The 22,436-nt window shown below is 35.2% G+C and overlaps 1 protein-coding gene across 1 annotated transcript in view; it reads right to left on the reverse strand.

Moving 5' to 3' along the window:
* The window catches only part of MAMDC2 (MAM domain containing 2), a 269,205-nt gene that overhangs the window by 52,227 nt on the left and 194,542 nt on the right, over nt 1–22,436 (reverse strand). The window contains exons 7-8 of the mRNA XM_053702515.1: nt 21,271–21,364; nt 247–393 (exon numbers count right to left, since the gene is read on the reverse strand). Of these exons, the coding sequence (XP_053558490.1) occupies nt 247–393; nt 21,271–21,364 (241 nt within the window). The remainder of the gene's footprint in view (nt 1–246; nt 394–21,270; nt 21,365–22,436) is intronic.

A 22,436-nucleotide genomic window follows, 5' to 3' on the forward strand; every position in this document is an offset into this window, starting at 1 on the left:
CACAATTTTAATAATGACAGTACTGTTAGTGACAATTACGACAATGCAAGTGAGACTTTAATCAAATATTAATAAAGAAAGTATAAAAACACCATTTGTAGCTGTTAGTGTACTTAAGTGACTATGGAAGTATGCCTATCATACAAAGATACCTATGGCATTCATATGGTTAATGAGTGTTGAGTATGTGCTCTGAGGACAACAGGTCAATGTCACACATGAAAATGAGTATTTGCAATTTTGTACCTCGTCCAGTTGTGTGATCTCCTATCCTATATGCGTTGGGTTTTACTTTCACTCTGTTCCACCCAGAGCCATCTTTATTATCTTGATGAAACTGACAGAGATCCTCTTCAAAATCACATCCGGCTTCATGTGCATTGAAAAATGGCACTGGAAAAAACCCCAGAAATAATAAAAAATAAGTTCTTTAAAGCATTTAAAACTACCAGTTTATTTTTATTTATAATAATTTGCAGTTCAGAGACACACAACTTGAAAAGGGACACATATAAATCAACAATGATCAAGCAATCATTGTGTAGAATTGTAGTATTATGTTTCAGAATTCTGCCTGATATATATATATATATATATATATATATATATATACCAAGTTTTTGGATCCAAGCACTCACTGTATTTTGAATTGCCTGGGTGCACTCTATGGTAGATAGGTAGAAACTTTTCATGTAGAGAAGAGGCACACACAGGACTTAAATAACATAAGTTTTATTAATACATTAATTCAGTCAGACTGAATTAATGAAATAATAAAACTTATGTTATTTAAGTCCTGTGAGTGCCTCTTCTCGACATGAAAAGTTTATATATATATATATATATATATATATATATACACACATATATATATATATATATATATATATATATATATAAATTATTTTAGAAACACAGCTGTCTGTGAGTGTTGGTGAGCTGTGAATTTTGCTAGTGACATGGGATATGTACCCCGTCCAGGGCCGGATTGGCCTACCAGGACACCAGGAGATTTCCCGATGGGCTGCAGCAGGTGGGGCTGGAAAGCTACAATCAATTTAAAGGGGTGATTAATGCATGCATTTGGGTTGTAGGGTTGTTATATACCATCAATCTGAGATTTTTATTTAATACAAAGTAATATAATTTAATTCTGAAAAAAATATTGGGGAAGGCGGGTCCCAGTAATCCCCTTTGAGAAAAATGGGGCATGTGGATTCTACAGTCTCAATAGAAAATAAGCTTCATATTTTTCCAGGGCTGCTTTTTATTCCCAGTCCGGCCATGACCCTCCCTGGTTTGAGAGTGCATTCTGGCTTTTATATGTATCTAGTAGAGATTACAAATAGATGACACCCTTGTTCTCTGTGTGTTTGCTTGAGAGCTATCATGTGTGGCTATAGATTAGGAACTAAATAAGAAGAGACCCTGGAGCGGTTCCTGGCCTATGAACATTTGAAAATATGTTGCAACCATATCTTGATTTTTATTCTTTTAGCCTAGCTCTGTGCGTTTATGTGAGTGTGTTTAATATTTTAATATGATTTTTTTTTCTACTTGTCAGGATATCTGTGAGTGTTATTAAATTTTATATATATATATATATATATATATATATATATATATATTTGTCTACACCAAATGATCCATTTATTTGTGAGGCTGTTTGTGACACAGCCCCCCTTTCTCATTTGTCAAGGACGCATTGCAGGCCTTTGTCCCAATTCATCAATGGAATTGTTTTCATAGTTATCTTAGAAAGAACAAAGGATTTAGACTATTGTATAAATAAGGCCAGTGGGCCACTTCAAAGTAAGTATTAGCATTATGGAACCCTCAGATATGTATGCCCTTATGTGGATTTCCTGATCTTTCCTCTATGTAATAAAAGGTTATCAGGTAATGACCCCACACAGAGATAGAAGACAGACATGTTGTCCCTTTGAAGCTTAAGTATATGCAAGAGTTGATTACCTCTGCTGTGTTGAATCCACGAATTCTAGACGTTACGTCTAGATGAAGATTAGCTAAGCAGAAACACATGTTGCATTGTAACTTTTAAATTCATTTTAAAGTACGACTTGTATAATTTTCAATATTGTATAAAAATGTGTATTTGTGGATCTAAGAGAAAAATGCCTAACAGTAACATATTAAATAAGTATTTCCTGAACTTAATAAGTAACTGTATAGTAAATGTAAATAGATGAGTCAGAGAGATTGTCTGTTTGGATAATATTAAATATGAAATGAACTGAGTATACATTCATATAAGTTAACATTCTCCACACCCAGACTATATATATGTATATGTATTGATCTGAAACATACTATATTGGATAAAAGTCTGCTGTATTGAATAATAGCTGCATTAATAGATGTATAAAAGTTTGACATTTTTAACAACATTATTTCTTTCATTTCAGACCTTCATCTGGTTTTCCATGCATTCAAAATGTATATAGAAATATACTGTATTCATGTTAAGATACAATATAATGCCAGGAGGTTGAATGCTATGATTCTGTGAAGAAAAATAATTAACAGTAAACTGCTTATTAATATGATTACTAGAAGTATAATCATATTTAATATTAAAATAATCAGAGACAATTACACTATATGGTCCCATATATGTTGGCCAGATACGTTTATTAATACTGAAAATTATAGTAAATAAAATAAACATTTTAAAGGTTAGATAATTAAACTGGTAGAACTACATTTCTGGTTATCTGCTGCCACCTATAGTTCAAAAATGGCATTACAACCAAAAGGCATTTGGCTACTCAGGGAGGCGTTTCCCAAAAAAACCTATGAGATGTTCAGATCCGAGAGCAAATCAGAGACAAGCATCCGAAGGGCCTATCAGACAAGTTTCAGTAAGTGTGCATGCCAATTTCACCAATGATTAGAATAAAAAGGGGTGGGGTATATCACATGATATAGCCTCATGCAAGAGTAAAGAAAGGGGGCTTGGCTGCTGAATTTTGGACTAACTCTATTGCCTTGAAATTCAGTCTCTATAAAGCAAATCTGGGCCTAACTTTTATCCATTTTACAAAAATACCTCTTAATTTATGAGGTGAAATTGGACTTATCGGAGAAAGCTGAGACACTCAATTAGTTCATGTTGTGACGTATGACTGTTCTATATTTTTAATATTTTAAACAAATGTATTTGGTAACTACAACTAGATTGCAGTTAGTAATTTTAAAAGGGCACAACTTGTATTTTAAGCTCATGTTCATAGTCCTGTGTAGTTTAACTAGTCATATTTAGTGCTAAGTAATTTATATTTGCAACTATATATATATTTTAGAATTTGCCTTATTGTAGCTAAATAAGATTTATTTTAGCTCAGATAAATTGGCATAGAAATTGGCTGTTAAAGTATCTTGTTATATTGTTTAACTAGGCACTATTAAAGTTAGCAGTCCATATTCTGGTATTTTATTGTGATATTTTAATGCGATTCATTGTGAATAAGGTAAATTGTAAAGGTATATTTTTTATGATCTTTGTATAGAATATTGTAACAGCTTAAGTGTGTATCATTTGATTCATAATCTGGTTTCTATAAATATAATTCAATGTGTTTATAACTTTAACTAATCTTAAAGAATTTCGGAATAAATATTGATTTTAATTGTTTCATATATGCATTTTAGTTGGAGGTTATTTTAAAGAATAATTATTAAATACATTTTATTGTAACCCTGCTATATACTGACATACTGGACTTTGCACCAAAGCCTGTCTACGGTCAATTGCAAAAACAGCTGTCTGTGAATAATGGTGAGCACTTAGAACTGTGCGTTTCGCTAGTGAAATGAATGTGTTCCCACTCTAGTTTGAGAGTGAAGTCCACTTCTGTGTTTTGTATGTGTCTAGGAGATATAATAAATAGCTTTGACACCTTTGTTCTCAGTATGCTTGGTTGTACATCTATCTATCTATCTATCTATCTATCTATCTATCTATCTGTCTATCTGTCTGTCTGACTACAGTATATTGCAAAGGAGCTATAGAGAAGAATAACCAGATTAGAGTGGCCATCATCCCTTTAGTGCACTCTATACTTTCAATGGATATTGCGCAAATCATAACAGCACTAAAAAAGTTAGCGCTACTTGAGACTTGAAGTGTTAGGCTTACAATGAAAGTTTAACAAAACCAATGTAAAATATATTAAAATAAAGTATTACACTCATATATGTACATGTGAAATATAATATGTATGTGTACCTTTTGAAATAAATGTATAAAAATTGTTTAAAAGGGATATGATATATGTCAAGGTGTTGGACTGGAAGAGCTCAGAAGTGTGTGTACACACACACACACACACACACATATATATATATATATATATATATATATGTGTGTGTGTGTGTGTATTTGTATATGTATATATGTGTATACATGTGTATATTTGTTTATATTTTTACATATGTATGTGCACATATACATACACATATATATATAAATATATATACTGTATATATATATATATATATATATATATATATATATATATATATATATATATAGTATATATAAAAATGTGAGCGTTTCCCAGTAAAACTAATTTTAAACAAATTTAAAGGGACAGTTTACTTAATTTTTTTAATTGTTTAAAAAGATAGATAGTGCCCTTACTACCCATTCCTCAGCTTTACATAAACAACATTGTTATATTAATATACTTTATAACCACATATATTGCCTGTTTCTAAGCCCCTGCAGTTCGCCTATTATCTCTTTAGCTTTTTACAATCTTTCACACAGCTAGACAATGCTAGTTCATGTGCTAGTTCATGTGTGCCATATATAACATTGTGCTCACTCCCATGGAGAATGATAATTGTTATGCAGGAACCAGCATTATTTAGCTAAAATGCAAATTCGTAAAAAGCACTAAGATAATGGAGAGGATAAAGAGCAGTCTGCAGAGGCTGTCTGTCGAACCTCAAGATATTAGCGTCCCTGAGGCTTTCACTCGCGCTAACATTTTACTTTCAATTTGTAATACGAGCGCAAGAATTTAAGCGCTATTGATTTAACTCAATAGCGCTAATATGTTTGAGCTCCACTTGTAATCTTGCCCAATGATGGATAAAAGTTTGCACACTAAAGGGGTGTTACCTTTTATGTTTCCATATTTATTTGGACCTTTCTTTTCATCACACCTTCAGTTGTTTTTGTTTTTTTAATGTTGGTTAGTTGTGTACATTATTGATTATGCAGTGATTTTGTTGTGATGTATAATAATGAATGTACAGTATCTTATATGTTTTTGTATGTTTGACTGCCTTTGTTTTGTCACCTGATCTATCATATAAACTTGGCTGAGTACAATGTTTATACCCATGCTTTTAGGCATCTATTATTTTGGCAACTACTTTTTTTTTTATTTAAAGGGACACTCAGGTTAAATTCAATTTTCATGATTCAGATACAGCATGTAATTTTAAACAACTTTCCAATTTACTTCCATTAAAAAAAATGTGCACAGTCTTTTATATTTACAATTTTTAAGTCACCAGATCCTACTGAGCATGTGCAAGAATTCACAGACTATACATATATGCATTTGTGATTGGCTGATTGCTATCACATGGTACAAGGGGAGTGGAAATATACATAACTTTAAAATTTGTTATAAAAAAATCTACTACTCATTTGAAGTTCAGACTAATTGCTATTGCATTGTCTTGTTATCTTGCATTTGTTGATTATGCAAATCTAATGTGTTGACTGGTCCTTTAAGTGTTCCCATAAATTAAAATTTGATTAATCCCTTGGCTGAACACTCTGTTATCCAATATATTGCAGGCAAAGTCTTAAGGGTATGCAATCTAAAAACCTTCTCTATAAAGATTAGCCTTGAAAGTGTTTATAGGTGGACAACCTTTTCACATGTGGGGCACCAAAACTTCACTTGGAGGGCCAAATACTAGAAATACTTTTAATGAATATATATATATACAGTATATATATATATATATATATATATACATACTGTATATATCTATATATATATATCTATATATATATATATATAAACAGACACACGCACACACACACATATGTATGTATGTTTTGGTGTGCATACATATTAATATCTACCTTGTAAGATTGTGCAATCATATTGTTGTATAGATACAGAAAGAAGTATAAACAAGTTTATAGATTTGGAAAATTCTTACAGTATTAAAGGGCTATGATAATATTATTATATATCCTGAACGGAGGAAGAGATACAGAATCAAATATGCCCTGACCTGCACAACCACGCATATTATATATCTATTGAACTGTCCATGTGGCAAGTTCTACACTGGTAAGACCACAGACGATGCCAGAACGAGGATGGCCAATCACAGGTACAGCATTAGGTCTGCTATCAATAATGGAAAATCAGATCAACCTGTGGCACGCCACTTTATGGAGTCCGGACATTCTGTCACTGATATGAGATTTAGGATTATTGACCATGTAGCGAAATTAAGAAGAGGAGGTGACAGAGCAACTATCCTTTTGAAGAAAGAGGCAAGATGGATCTATGAACTTGGAACCACACAACCATGGGCCTCAATGTCCACACTGGTTGGCAATGTTATCTTTAATTTAATTTAGTTTATGAGAGAATCCATCTGAATTGACTTATGAGCATATCCAGCTGAATTATCTTACAATGAGAGTCCATGATTTAATTGCTGAGAGATGCCCTATGGTTTTTTAGTACTAGTTTTTGGTACTAATTTTTTGGCAATTTTTGACAAGCTTTTGGCAACTTTCGGTAATTTTTGGTAATTTTTTTGTATTTTTTTGAATTTTTTTGACTTTTTTCCTTGAAGTATTTTTTAATTTTTTTTCCTTAAAGTATTTTTGATATTTTGTATTTATTCTTGATATACCAGCTGTTTTTGACATCATTTTGATATACAATTTTTGTCATTCTAATGCATCATTTCTTCATTTTATCTATAATTGTTTTTCTCTACATAGTCTTTCTTGTTCCCATAGACGACATGACAACTTATACATTGTTGCTTTTAAGTTATTTTAGATTCTTCACATTTTTGGGTCCACTGTCAATTTGGGTGTATTGTTTTATTACCTGCCATTTGAGTTGGACAGGTCTTGTGATCAATAGGTTCGAGTGAACTTTTCCTTTTCTTGTTTGGGGGTTCCCTATCCACCTTTGGTGGTCCACCCTTTGTTTGTAGCTTTATTCTCTAGGTTATAGATCGTGACGTGAGAGGTCTGATTATAGGTCTAGATAATATTAGTTTTTTTACTCTTTGTGGAACTTGAGAAAAGTTCTCCCTCTCACAACAGGGTAGCTTCTTATGCTATATTTAGCCTCATAGTGAGCTAGAGATCGTTTATTGTTGAGTGTTTATAGTTGGGGTGTCTTTAGCTGTTTCCGTTATTGGTTATGGTTTAGTTTTTGAATTTTTGATAGGCTGCTCTTGTTGTAGTGATCTACTCACTTGTTAGGTAGCTTATGTGTGGCTCTATGCAGTTGATAGATTATGTGTTTCTGAGTAGCACCGTATTATATATATTATATATTATATATATTACAACTATGTACTTATTATTTTTTGGGGCTGATTGTAGTAGGTATTGGTGCATGATCTTCGGCATGTGCACGCCTCTGAGGGATGGTGCTTATGTGCACACATAGATGTTGATTGATGTTGCTATTTGGACACTTTGTTTGCGGTGATAATGTTTGATGGTGGCTTTACAATGTTGTATTGAACCTGTCATCGGGTGATGTTGTGTTCTGATTGGTTTACATTTGTATTTATGTTCGTTTATCGCTGCACGCTGTTGCGGTTTAGTTGTGACAGGATGAGTTTTATACTGATGGGTTCTGATATTTATAGCCCGAGCTATATACAACAGCTTACGTTTGGCTCTTTGTACAAGGAGGGGGACACTGGATTGGTGGATTAGTGGTATGTGGCTCCACATTGCCGTTTGATTGGACGTGCCTATGGGCTGGTTTAGTGATAATCTCATTGGCTGGTTGGTGGTGACATCCTGCCTATCTGAGACTTGGGGCGCGTTCTCTCTACACACACCATGATTGGTCCCGATGGGGGGGTGTCACTACAGTGGTTTCTATTGGTCGTGGATGCCGCTGTTAGATTAGGTTTAGTTTTGTTTACATATAGTAGTATTTGATTTGATCACGCTAAAATGTCACGATCGGATAAACTTGATAATCACATATTATTCATGACTTGGGAATGTTATTTCATTTTTGCGATGGGGGCCGATGATGTTAGTTTAAGACACTGACAATACAGCGCTATAGGTTATAGCCACACAAAGGGGGCTGGACTAATAACCGGTTTTAGGTTGGCTCTTTTGGATTGGTGACCGGATTATGGATTATGTATACACGGATCTAATTGGCCAATAAGGGTTTCTTTATATAAGGTTATGTTCCGTGTTGGTACTTCTATTTTTAGTTCTACCTAAGTGGCACTGGGTGGACCCAGAATGTGGAGTTTATTTTATCTGTATGTTTATTGTGTTTATTTTATTTCACATTGTCACACCATTTTATCACTACAAACACTTTTGCCCTTAGCCTATTAGGCGGGTTTTTACAGTATCACAGACCTATCAGAAGTCTGGTTCTTCTGTCCTCACACTTTCATCTGTCTCATTGGTTCAACAATTGGGGGAGGGTTTCACTAGCCTTTATTAGGCTGCCATTTTTATTTGTTGTTTGTCTGAGGAAGGGACTGTGTGTTGTCCCGAAACGTCACAGAATAAAGCGTGTTGTCACTGATGACTGAAGCCCAGCGAGTGCTTATTTGATCTTTGAAATTATCCATTATATAGATAGCACCCTGGCAGTTGTATATAGATGGTGAGAGTGCACACACCAACCAACAACATACATATATACAGTATATATATATATATATATATATATATATATATATATATATATATATATAGATGTATATATATATATACATACTGTATATATATATATATATATATATATATATATATATATATATATAAACAGACACACGCACACACACACATATGTATGTATGTTTTGGTGTGCATACATATTAATATCTACCTTGTAAGATTGTGCAATCATATTGTTCTATAGATACAGAAAGAAGAATAAACAAGTTTATAGATTTGGAAAATTCTTACAGTATTAAAGGGCTATGATAACAATTTGTTGAAACACTTGAAAGTGATGCAGCATAGCAGTAAAAACCTGATTAGAAAATATCACCTGAACATCTCTATGTAAAAAAAAAAAAGATATTTACGTCAAAATGTCCTAAGTATTCACACCCCATTGTAAAGAGACTTTAAGCAGCAAATCAGTATGTCTGCCCCGGGACCTGCAAGGAAGTGAGCCTCATGCACACTCATTTTATTTCCCTATTCAGTTTAAGAAAGTTTACTATGAAATCTCATGAGAGTTAAAGGGACATAATACGCATATGCTGAATCACTTGAAACTGATGCAGTATAACTGTAAAAAGCTGACAGGAAAATATCACCTGAGCATCTCTATGTAAAAAAGAAAGATCTTTTACCTCACAATCTCCTCAGCTCACCAGAGTAAGTTCTGTGTAAAAAGTTATACTCAGCTGCTGCCCAGCTGCAGGTAAAAAAAAAAAAAAAAATGAAGAAATGAACAGCAGCCAATCAGCATCAACAGTGCTGAGGTCATGAACTCGTTTACTGTGATCTCATGAGATTTCACTTAACTCTCATGAGATTTCCTAGCAAACTTTCTTAAACTTAATAGGGAAATAAGATGAGTGCACATAAGCTTACCCCCTTAGCTGTCCCGGAACAGACATACTGATTTGCTGCTTAGAAGTCGTTTACAATGGGATGTGGCTACTGAGGAATTTTTGAGGTAAAATATCTCTCTTTTTTACATAGAGATGTTCAGGTGATATTTTATAGTCAGCTTTTTACAGCTATGCTGCATCACTTTCAAATGTTTCAACATTTGGGTATCATGGCCCTTTAAGTGAAATCTCATGAGATCACAGTAAAAGAGTTCATGACCTCAGCACTGTGGATGCTGATTGGCTACTGTTCATTTCTTCATTATTATTTTTTTTACCTGCAGCTGGGCAGTACCTGAAAGATAACTTTTTACACAGCACTTACTCTGCTGAGCTGAGGAAATTGTGAGGTAAAATATCTTCCTTTTTTACATAGAGATGCTCAGGTGATATTTTCCTGTCAGCTTTTTACAGTTATACTGCATCAGTTTCAAGTGATTTAGCATATAAGTATTATGTCCCTTTAAGTTTGAAAAAGAGGAGGCCCAGAAAAAATGCTATGGGATGTCACATTGTGGCCCTGGGCCTCAGGTTGAACATTTTAGCATAGCTCTGGTGCATAACTACTAAAAGTCTTTAATGTACTGGTGACCAACAATGGGGAAGATCAATATTCTAGAAGCAATAAGGGCTTCAAATAAATTCATGGCTATTACACACACAAATAATAATTTATTTCCCCAAAACATCCAATGGCACAAGGCTAGACTTAGGCAAAGTCACATGTTACCCTCTGTTTCGTTATAATTGGCTTTTTGGTATAATTTACTGATAGTGAACTGAACTGAAAGTATAACAGAGGGTCTTTTGGGGATGTGAGGGTGGAGGTTTAAATGCATTTAATTAATCTGGAGATCATGTGAGCAATGCCTCCAATGTATATCTGTAATGTTAAAAAATAAATAGAAGCCTACGTTTATAATAAATAAAATAAGCTTTACACATATGTATATGTTGACGTACAACTATGCATATGCGACTGGCACTGAGCAGCTTTTACATATTTAAAAATATAGCGTAATATTTGTTTTTATTTCTTTTTTATTGTTTTTAACTACCACATTTGTAATAGATGCATCTGCTTGTCTACTGTCCAACAAATCTAGCAGATTTTGGAAGCAATGTACAGTATATATAATCAGGAAGACATAAGGCAGTTAAATGATATGGGTTGGCTGTAAAATAATCTTGCTTTTTGTTGAGCTTGCTTGATGATCTAGCTATACACTAATAGACACGCAGCATAAATCTAAACAGAAATAAAACTTTTTATGTTTTAAGATAAATAATAATAAAAAAATCAATATACACAATGGGAGATATATTTTATACAACAAGATGCAAGGGCTGACATACTTCCTTACCTTTGGGTTTATATTTGAGGCTCAGTACTTATATAAAATAATATAAAATGTATTTTAACAAACCTCTATCAAACATCTAGGAGGAAACTACATCAAAGAGATAACGTTCATCTAGATTACAAGTTGTGCGTTCTTGTTTTAACGCTGAACAAAATGTTAATTTTAACGTTAAAACAGCACTGCAGCCATTACAAGTCTTGTCGGTATAGCTGTACTGCAAGCCTTTTAGCCTGTAACGGAACGTCAGTCCTGTACACGTAAAAGTTTTTTCATGGGACTTCCATAGCGCAGCCATTAAGAGTTTTGCAGTGAGGCTAAAAAGCTTGTGTTGCAGCCTATACCGACACGATCCGTTTTGCAATCTGAGAGCAGTAGTTATGAGTTTTACGCTACAAAACTGTTATATAAAACTCATAACTAAAGTGTTACAAACTACACTAAACACCCATAAACTATCTATTAACCCCTAAACCGAGGTCCTCCTGCATCACAAACACTATATTAAAGTTATTAAACCCTAATCTGCTGCCCCTGACATCGCCGCCACTAATAAAATTTATTAACCCCTATTACGCAACTCCCTGACATCGTCGACACTATACTAAAGTTATTAACACCTAAACCGCTTCTCCCGCATCGCAAACACTATTTAAATATAATTAACCCCTAATCTGCCGTCCGCCCACATCGCCCCCACTATACTAAAGTTATTAAGCCCTACACCGCCGCCACTATAATAAACCTAATAACCCCTAAACCGCAAGCCCCCACAACGAAATATACTAAATTAAACTATTAACCCTTAAACCGAAAGCCCCCCACATCGCAATAAACTAATTTAAACTAGTAACCCCTAAACTCAACACCCCCCTAACTTTATTTTAAAATTAACATTTCCCTATCTTAAATTAAAACTTACCTATCAAATTAAAAAAAACTAAGTTTAAACTAACAATTAAAGTAACTAATATAACTATTAAGGTGAAAATTAAACTAACTACCAATTAAATAAACTATATATTACACATTAAGAAAATCCTAACACTAGTATAAAAATTACAAAACTATCTAATTACAAAAAATAAAAAAGACTAAATTATAAAAAATAAACACTAAATTACGAAAAATAACAAACGAAATTATCAAAAATAAAAAAGAATCTAATAGCGCTATAAAAATAAAAAAGCCCACCCAAAATAAAAAAAACCATAGCCTAGAATAAACTAACAATAGCCCTTAAAAAGAAATTATTGGAAATTCAAATCGGCCAATAGAATTTTAGTGGCTCTCATCCTATTAGCTGATTTGAACAGCCAATAGGATTTCAGTAGCTCTCATCCTATTGGCTGATTTGAATTTCCAAAATCAAATCAGCCAATAGGAATGCAAGGGACGCCATTTTGAATCGCGTACCTTGCATTGAAGATTCAGTGTACGGCGGCGACCGTATGAAGAGGATGCTCCGCGCCAGATGTCTTCAGTATGGACAGGACCGTCTTTAACACAGGGCAAAAGGGGCAGCTTTTTTTTTTATGGTTCATACCAGACTGCTAATGTGACATGGGGAACACACACATTCAGTCCTAATACTGTCACAGTCAAAAGTACTCTGCTTATATTTTTTTTTAAAACTGTGCCAGACCGTGCCGGTGTCATGTGACATGCCAAGCTAGTGCCATGTGCTGTTTTAGATGTGCACTGTGCAGCACTGAATGCAAAGCCCTAACTCGGCATCCAGCCATTTCCCACTGCATCAGAAAAGGTCCTACTGGGGTTACCACTGTTACCAGGTAACTGCTCTGGTGGTGGGGATTGTTTCTGGGTAGGGCTGACTGTAGGCGCATGCAGCAGAAAGCTGGAGCGGCAGGCACATGAGGATTTGAGCATCTGTGCAGCTGCATACACTGCTCTCTTCAGTCTTGAGGCTGTGTGACTCATCTCACACTGTATCCATGCAGCCTTGGTCAGACAGCATCAAGTCTACTGGTCCCCTTAGCCCTGCTCTTTCTGCTGTGGCCCTAAGATCAGCTAACTGAAGTTTGTTAGGGGAATAGTGCTTTGTAGAAAGGTGTCAGTGGGAAGAATAAGTGAGTGCACACACGCCCCTCCCCATGCAGCATTGTCTAGTTCAGGGTGAGAGGGAACTTGTTCCTAGCAAAGAAGCGACATGTGCTGGTGTGGCTGATGTATAGCGTCATGCTGATACTTCACACATTAATGTAAGGTTTATTTTTATAGTTTTTATTTTCTCTCTGTCTCAGATTTTACGGCTTCCCATAGTAGTTCTGCTGTTCCAGTCAGTAAACTTATATTTGTTTGCACCTCCATGCTTCCTCCTTTACCTTGCTTTGCTCCTGTTGGCTGCCCTAAATCTCTTTAACCAGCTAACCTCACACCAGAATCACATTCGAAAGAAAATTAAATGAATCCACAGTGGAGGAATTTATATATTTATTTACTTATTAGTACTGCTTAGGTCCAGTTTCACATATTGCATTTTTTTTTTTTAAATGATTAGCCCAGCAGTGGATGATCCACCGCTGGGCTAATAATAATAAAAAAAATTGATTTAGTTGTTTTTTGGGATGTTGGGGTGGAGAGCAAAATTGCATGGGGTGGGGGGGGGGGGGCCCAAGAAAATTTTTGCCCAGGGTCCAATCAATATTAAAGACGGCCCTGAGTATGGATCTGCTCCGCGCCAGCCGGAATGAAGATAGAAGATGCAGCCTGGATGAAGATGGAGCCGCCGGGATGAAGATCCTTCAAGCGGGACTTCAGACACAAGAGTGGATCTTCGGGGGTTAGTGTTAGGATTTTTTAAGGTTTTTTGTGTGTTTTTTATTTTTAGTTTAGGGTTTGGGCTTTTCGTAAACAAGCTAAATGCCCTTTTCAGGGCAATGCAAAAGAATGAAATGCCCTTTTAAGGGCAATGACCATACAAATGCCCTTTTCAGGGCAATGGGTAGCTTAGGTTTTTTAGATAGTTTTGCTTAGGTTTTTTAGATAGTTTTTGTTTTATTTTGGGGGTTTGGAAAGGGGTTTGTAATGTTAGTGGGTCTTTGAATTTTATTTCAAGTAAAAGAGCTGTTTAACTTTGGATAATGCCCTACAAAAGGCCCTTTTAAGGGCTATTGGTTGTTTATTCTAGATTAGGTTTTGTATAATGTATTTTTTTTGTTGGGGGGGGGGGGTTTATTTTTAGATTAGGGCTTGGGCATTTCATAAAAGAGCTGAATGCCCTTTTAAGGGCAGGAAAAAGAGCCAAATGCCCTTTTAAGGGCAATGCCCTTATAAATGCCCCTTTTAGGGCAATGGGTAGATTAGGTTTTACTTTATTTTTATTTTGTGGGTTTGGGAAGTGGGGGGTTGTAATGAGAAGAGCAAAATATGGCAGACACAGTTCTATGAATCTTAACTTTGGTTGTTTACTTAAATATACGAGCTCCCACAGGATTCAGTCTAAATAACCATGCTATTGTGGGCTTACTTCATCCTGTACTAGAGTTCTCAAAATTATCCTACACCAGAGTGGGTCCTATTCTGAATATTATGGTGTATGTCTGGCTCCTTACATGCTGACAGTGGTATCCTTTGGATTAGCAAGGAAAGCAAGCACTCCAATGTATCTAGGAGTAACACCCCTGAAAGCACCTTCGTCTGCGCTATCAGCTCGGGAAGGTATAGGAGAAAAGCAGAAGCAATCCGGGACCCAGCCGCGGGAGTCAGTCACACCCCCCCCCCAGCCAGGGGCCAGAGGTAATAAGGTATCTCTTGAATTCACACTGGGGATTGCTAACGCAGTGGAAGCGGATGCATGGTCAAAAAGATCTTCATCTACTACTGGATTGCCCAAGACATTCTGGTTGCCTCCGTCTGAGGTGCAGGAATCTGGTTTACGCCATGCTGGTCCTCAGGAAACATGGATGCGTCTGATCCATAGTGCTCTGATTGTTCAGCGTCATCTCCTGTGTAGCCTCCTTTAGCGGTATCGATAAGATTATTAAAACTCTTTTCCATCTTGGTTTCCAGAGCTGCTAGTAAGGCCAATAATGTTGTATGGTACTCCTCCATTTTGAGTTATATAGAACGCACAAGTAAATATCGTGCTGATAACCCCCGGCACTTGTTGAAGGCCTGCACACTTATGTGCCACCGGAGGTCTCAATGGCCCGGATTGCGTAGCGGAGAGTTTCAACTTCAAGTATCATTTAGTTCTGAATGGCATATAGGACAAATCTTAGTTGATCTAGCTGGGATATTTTTATGGGATTAGCTGCAAAACAACAATTTTACTAGCTATGCTTTCACTGCTTACAATTTTGCTGCCGACCATGTGGATATTTTAAGAGCTGGACCAGTTTTCTTTCTGCACCTGTGTATCACTTCCTGACTGAAGTCTAGTTTTAAACACCACTCCTACACAGGTGTTAAATAATGAGCTGGCACTTATGATGACATTTCTTAATGAAAATGAAAATCAAGAGAAGTAAGAAAATAGGATGATATTAAAGGGACAGTCAAGTCCAAAAAAAACTTTCATGTTTCAATTAGGGCATGCAATTTTAAACAACTTTCCAATTAACTTTTATCAACAATTTTGCTTTTCTCTCTTGGTATTCTTAGTTGAAAGCTAAACCTAGGACGGCTCATATGATAATTTCTAAGCCCTTGAAGGGTGCCTCTTATCACATGCTTTTTTATTTGCTTTTCACAATAGGGTAGAGCTAGTTCATGTAAACCATATAGATAACATTGTGATCACGCCTGTGAATTGTGGCAGACACTGCACTAATTGGCTTAAATGAAAGTCAATAGATAATAAATAAAATGTCATGTGATCAGGGGGCTGTCAGGAGATGCTTGGATACAAGTTAATCACAGAGGTAAAAAGTATATTAATATAACAGTGTTGGTTATGCAAAACTGGGGAATGGGTAATAAAGGGATTATCTATCTTTTAAAACAACAACAATTCTGGTGTTGACTATCCCTTTAAAGAGGTGATTTTAATGTCTGCTGTGTCAGATTCATGACAGTTTAATGTTAGGTAGACTATCCCTTTGAGCTATTATCTTAAGATTATATTGAATCAAACATCATTTGATTATTAAAATCGTTGTCAAAAATATTACACTGTGTGGCCTAATGTCATCATCAATGTTTATCTTTAATACTAATTTCACATATACATACTTTCAAAGTATAATAAACAATGTAACAAATGGTACTTACAAATTATGATGAGTGATAAATAACACAAGTATAGAGCTATTCGATTTGTTAGTGATAGTAGAAAATGTATATTTAAATCAGATTGGCTGATTTAATTAATTATGTGAGTATGCATTTCCCAATAAAAAGTGGTGGAACATTTTACTAGTTTGTAGGTTGTTTAGGAGTTTGAGTATTGTGTCAAATTTGGTGCGAAGTGGAGAGTGGGACTTGTATTACATGTGTTAAACATGGTGCAAATAGATTTATAAAAAAAGGAAGTTAGCTATATTATGTAATGTATTTATTTAATTTATTTGTATCCCTATATCTACTAGTGCTGCTGCCAGACAGGCATTACCTGTCATTATCAATGCATTTGTTGACGCACATCTACTTGTGCAGCCTGTTGCTGGTTTAATAATCTCCTCCTTCTGCGTCTGAAAGGTCAGGGACTGTGTTCCTTTCTTTCATTCCTGTATAAATAATTTATCCCCTTGCTTTGTAATGTACTCTACAACAGAGAAATAAAACCTAACCCATAAGTAGGGTAACATCTACCTACTTGATTTTATTTAGTAATAAGGGCAGATCTTAATATATTTTGTTATCACAAAAGGTTAAAGGGATATGCAACATTTTTATTATACTTCATGATTCAGATGGTTCATTAATATCCTCCTTCTGCGTCATAAAAGTATCACAAATTTAAAAATATTCTGCATGTTCATTGTTAACTGTCTGCGATGACAAACAGCATAGAAAAAAAACTTTTTTAGACTCCCATTGATTTCTATGGCATTCGCTGCCTCAGAGGTGGCGGTTTGAAGGATAGGTACGCTGCATCGCAATAGACGTGTTGAATGTTTGATAAATTGGTAAGAGGGTCAAATAGAGTCGAATGTGAAGGTGGATCATCAGTAATATGCTCAAATAGAGTCTAATGTGAAGGCGGATGATCTGTATTACGCTTGAATAACGCAAGCAACGATTTGCGTCGGATTGATCTCGCGGGAGCCTATATTATGTCGAACATTTTAACATTGACGGATCAACTTTGCGTCTAATTTTACGCATGCTTCCAGCGCATTCACAGTTGAAGCTTTGATAAATCGGCCCCTTGCTCTGGGAAACTTATAGGGGCCGATTTACTAAAGTGCGGATGGACATGATACGATGTAGCATATTATTTCCGCTGCACATCGATAAATGCTGACAGCCTACACTGTCGGTATTTATCATTGCAAAAGCAGTTCTGGTGTACTGCTTGTGCAATGCCGCCCCCCTGCAGATTCGCAGCCAATCTGCCGCTAGCAGAGAGTGTTAATCAGCCTGATCATACAGGATCGGGCGGATTGAAGACTGCAGCCTCAGAGGCAGCGGACAAGTTATGGAGCAGTGGTATTTAGACCGCTGCTTCATAACTAATGTTTCTGCAAAACAGGGGCATAAAGTTCCATTCAGAGCTTGATAATTCAGCCCCATAGAGTTAACAATTAGGATATTTTATGAAGGTCCCTTTAAACTCAGAATTTATCAAAATTTTTATATATATATTTTCTAATGGAAAGATAGTGCCATACTCTGCTAGGGAAATACGGGGGTAGTAGTTATATCTTATTATTTATGCATGCTAATCATTAATATGTATGAAGGGGGGGTTACCAAATAAGGTAATTTTATTTTTATTATAGTTTAGGGTACCAAGAAAAGGGGAGAAAGGAGAAGAGCGATGGACGAGGAGAGATATAGAAGCGGAAATCTGGACAAACCTTTTGCAAGTATAAACATTACACTGTGGGCATATGCTACATCACACTGACATACTTACCACAGTTGTGGATGGAAGAATGTTTTCTAATCAGATAATTTCCTTATTTTTTAACAAGGAGGAATTGAGTCAATTATTCAATATCTTAGTATAAATTTCTAATATCTGCAGCCCCTTTTTATAGACCAGAAGTAAAAATGGGCAGCAAAGTGTTTTTTTTTTCCTTTTGGATGTAGTGATGGTATCAAGCCGTCTTTGTCCCAAAGAACAAACACCTTACACTGAAGTCAGACAGCTGTGTTATATTTAACCTAGCGCAGTTACATGATCTTTGTCCACAACACATACTTCCTGACCTCACATATCATTCAGATATTTTAGGAGTTTATGATTTCTTACTTATGCTTGTATTGTGTGTGACCATTCACTGTTTCAGTATTGTTTTACTAACTGTATATCTCATTATTGCCTTTCTATTATTATTATCATTTATTTGTAGAGTGCCAACAGATTCCGCAGCACGATAACTGTATTTTTTAGCATTATACAAGAAACAATTGCATTACACAATTTGGATGTTATTGCTTTTAGTCTCCTAGGCTACTTATTACAAAAGAGCTTGTTATATCCAGAGTGCTATGGCCTGTGTTTATATGATATATGTGTTTATCCTGAGCTATCAAGGTACATGTTCTGTTTTGTGAACTCAGAATAACTACACATCTATCTATAAAAAAAAGGTAGCGACAAGTTACTGGAATGTGCTACTCTTGCTTGGGACATATGCTTGCAGGACTAATTTGGTTATATTTGGTTGTTGGAAAAAAAAACCTACACCAAGCTGTCACCATACCAAACAATGAGATCACATACCTTGAGTGCCAAAGTTGTTGCCAGAATATAACAGACAAAATGTGTTTGTTAACAGACAAATATCTTAAACAAAAATCAGAAAACAATAAACATCTTAATTTTTTTAATAATATTTCAAATACTTACTTTATATGAAAGTAATGTACACAAATATGTTTCACTAAGTTTATTAAAACAGAGGACTGCTCAAATGTTAGTTTCTGTTTACAAATGCAGCCTCTCAACTCCTTTTAAAAATAAAAGCTGTCTTTAAATGTAAGTGCCCATATAATGTAATACTTTTATTTTATTTATCTATTGTTTTGTCTGCTTTTTCTGTATTTTAAATCTGAACATTGGCCGGCAAACTGGAATGCATTTTTTGGAATTCGGAACCATGACCCACTTACATTATGCAGAATAATTGCTTGATATGCAGGATCTCATTTACAGCTGTCACTCACTGGCTACATTAAATGGAGAAACATAAAGGGCGTGTCTTAGGACTGCAAAACAGTGCAAATTTTGCTAACATAATTAGAGTCTTACATGCTTTTAATAAGGCTTGTGCATTCGTTTAGTTATAAATGCAAATTAGGAACGAAAATAGGGATATTTGTTTTGGTTTAACAAAATGAATATCCGAACAAATACACAAACTAAATTTAAAATACAGATGAAATTCGTCAGTATTCATTAGTTTCTTTTGAATTACCTTTAGAGGTTAAATAATTACCTCTAGTGCGCTAGAGAGACAGGTTAATACCGACACTTCTGAACAGAGCCATATTAATAGGAGGCTTAGCACACCGGATCCTAGAGCCAGCTTTTAAGGAGAAGGTTCCCTCCCAATAAGCCTCCTATTAGCGCTGTTCTCCACCTTGCTATAGGTAAGTACAACGCTACAGGTGAGCTTTTTCACCTGTAGCAAATAAACATTTACATTTGTTTAACGAAAACAAATGTAAATGCTCCTTGAATATTCAGTATTTGCTTTGTTTAAAACAAATACTGAACAGTGCAGCAGACGAATATTCTTGTTCGTTGCTGCTGCACAAGTTTACTTTTAATACATTAATATATATGCAGATACAATGATGGATGAAGTGTGGAAAAGGGGTTTATCATGGGTGTTTGCATGCATCGGGTTAACCTCTAGTATTACAAGTTGAAAGTAAACGTGAGCGCATGAGCGCAATTGAGATTAATGCTAGAAGGATAACCACGTCCTCATAACTCTGGCTAACTATTTTGTGAATCAAAAAAGTGTCACAAAACACAAAAATACATTACAAAGTACACTTACACTCATAATAACACTGTAACAAAATGATTCAAAAAATATTGCACAAAAAAGTTATAAGGGCTCAAAGATATGAGGTTTAAAAAAAAAGGCAGAGAGGCAAAAGGGCTTTAACATACATACATATACATCTCTAAATATGTATGTACAGTATATATATATATATATATATATATATATATATATATATATGTTTGTATGGCTATACATATGTATTTATATGTGTATATATGTATTTACATCTAAATGTACACACAATACATAAGTACACACATATAGACATATATAAGTGAATTGGAGCACCTTGCAGCCATGAAAACATGAAAAAGCATATGTATGCAATATTCGTATTTAATAAAGTGTTTAACTGTGTATTTACTGTAAATATTTCACATGCCAATGTCTGCACATTACAGAATATGTTCAAAGTATTTTAAATACATATTCTCTCTCTCTCTCAGAGTGTATTATGAGTTGAAAGTAAATTATTTATGAATGTGAAGAACATTGGAATGTGAAATATTCATATTTTCATGTCAGGTTAGCACACTTGAGAATATGCAATCAGGTTTGCGTGAGTAAGGTTTTTCTTTCCCACTTTTTTTGCTCCATTGACCTCTGTAGGGTAATACATTAACGTAATTGCAATATTCTAAATTCGGGTTAGTGCGGAAGCGAAAACTTTTCACTTTCAACTTTTAATAGGAGCTCTACCCACAAAAACCTTACTTCTAGCGGAGTTGGTGTGCGAGCAGGAGCGTTAAATACCGCTCCACTTGTAATTTGGACCTTTATGTTTTCACATAAATTTACATATTAAAAATGAGGAAAAATTATTCAAACTCATATAACAAAGTTGAACATTGATCATACACTTAGAAATCATAAACTTTTCTTCATACCTTGTTGTCCACTGCAGAATTCTGAGGAAAATGATATATCATCCAGAGCAATGTATCCTGCTTGGATACCATTGAATGCAACTTCAAACACAATCTATTAAAAAAAAAATATTTGTTGGCTTAGAAAAAAGCTTATATTATTTCATATAATAATAAGCAAATTGATTGTATATTTATTACAAATAAAATATACCAGTATTCCAATGGACAGCAAATATCTATTAGTGACGAATTCCCTCAATATATACATAAAAGGGGCAGTCTACTTGAAACATTGTATTGTTTAAAAAGATAGCTAATCCCTTTATTATCCATTCCCAAGTTTTGAATACCTTGGGGCCGAATTATCAAGTTCCAAATGGAGCTTGATGCCCCTGTTTCCGCAAGAACCTTCAGGCTCGCTGGAAACAGCAGTTATAAAGCAGAGGTCTAAAGACCGCTGCTCCATAACTGATCCGCTGCCTCTGAGGCTGCAGTCTTCAATCTGCCCTATCTTATATGATCGGGCTGATTGACACCCCCTGCTAACGGCCGATTGGCCGTGAATCTGTAGGGGGCGGAATTGCACAAGCAGTTCTGGTGAACTGCTTGTGCAATGATAAATGCCGACAGCGTATGCTGTCGGCATTCAGCTATGTCTGTCGGACATGATATGCTACAGCATATCATGTCGGACAGACATTGATAGATTGGCCCCTTGTATTTAGGCGCTGCAGACTGTCCCCTTATCTCAGTGCTTTTTACAAACTTGTATTTTAGTGTATTAGTGCTGATCCATGCATATTGATTGTACAAAACTGGAGAATCTGTATTAAAGGTGTTATCTATCTTTTTAAACAATAAAAAAAAATCAAGAAGACTGTCCCTTTAATTATATATTTTTGAAATAGAAGAGTTCATGAAATTTTGAAGCAAGAGTTTATAAGCAAACATGAATGTCTAGATGGGGGGTGGCAAATTGTATAATTTTATAAATACTGTGTATGAACTTTTGCTTTATTAAGATTATTATTGATTGGGGCATATTTTTACCCCCCCCCCTCAAAATATAGGCACGATTTAGGGCTAGATTACAAGTGGCATGCTAGACAGTTGCACGCTAGCGATAAGGGGTTTATCATGGCTCTTTGCGCTCGTATTACCGGTTGAAAGTAAATGCATTTGTT

Source organism: Bombina bombina, chromosome 2, assembly GCF_027579735.1.
Source record: "Bombina bombina isolate aBomBom1 chromosome 2, aBomBom1.pri, whole genome shotgun sequence".
NCBI classification, from domain to species: Eukaryota; Metazoa; Chordata; class Amphibia; order Anura; family Bombinatoridae; genus Bombina; species Bombina bombina.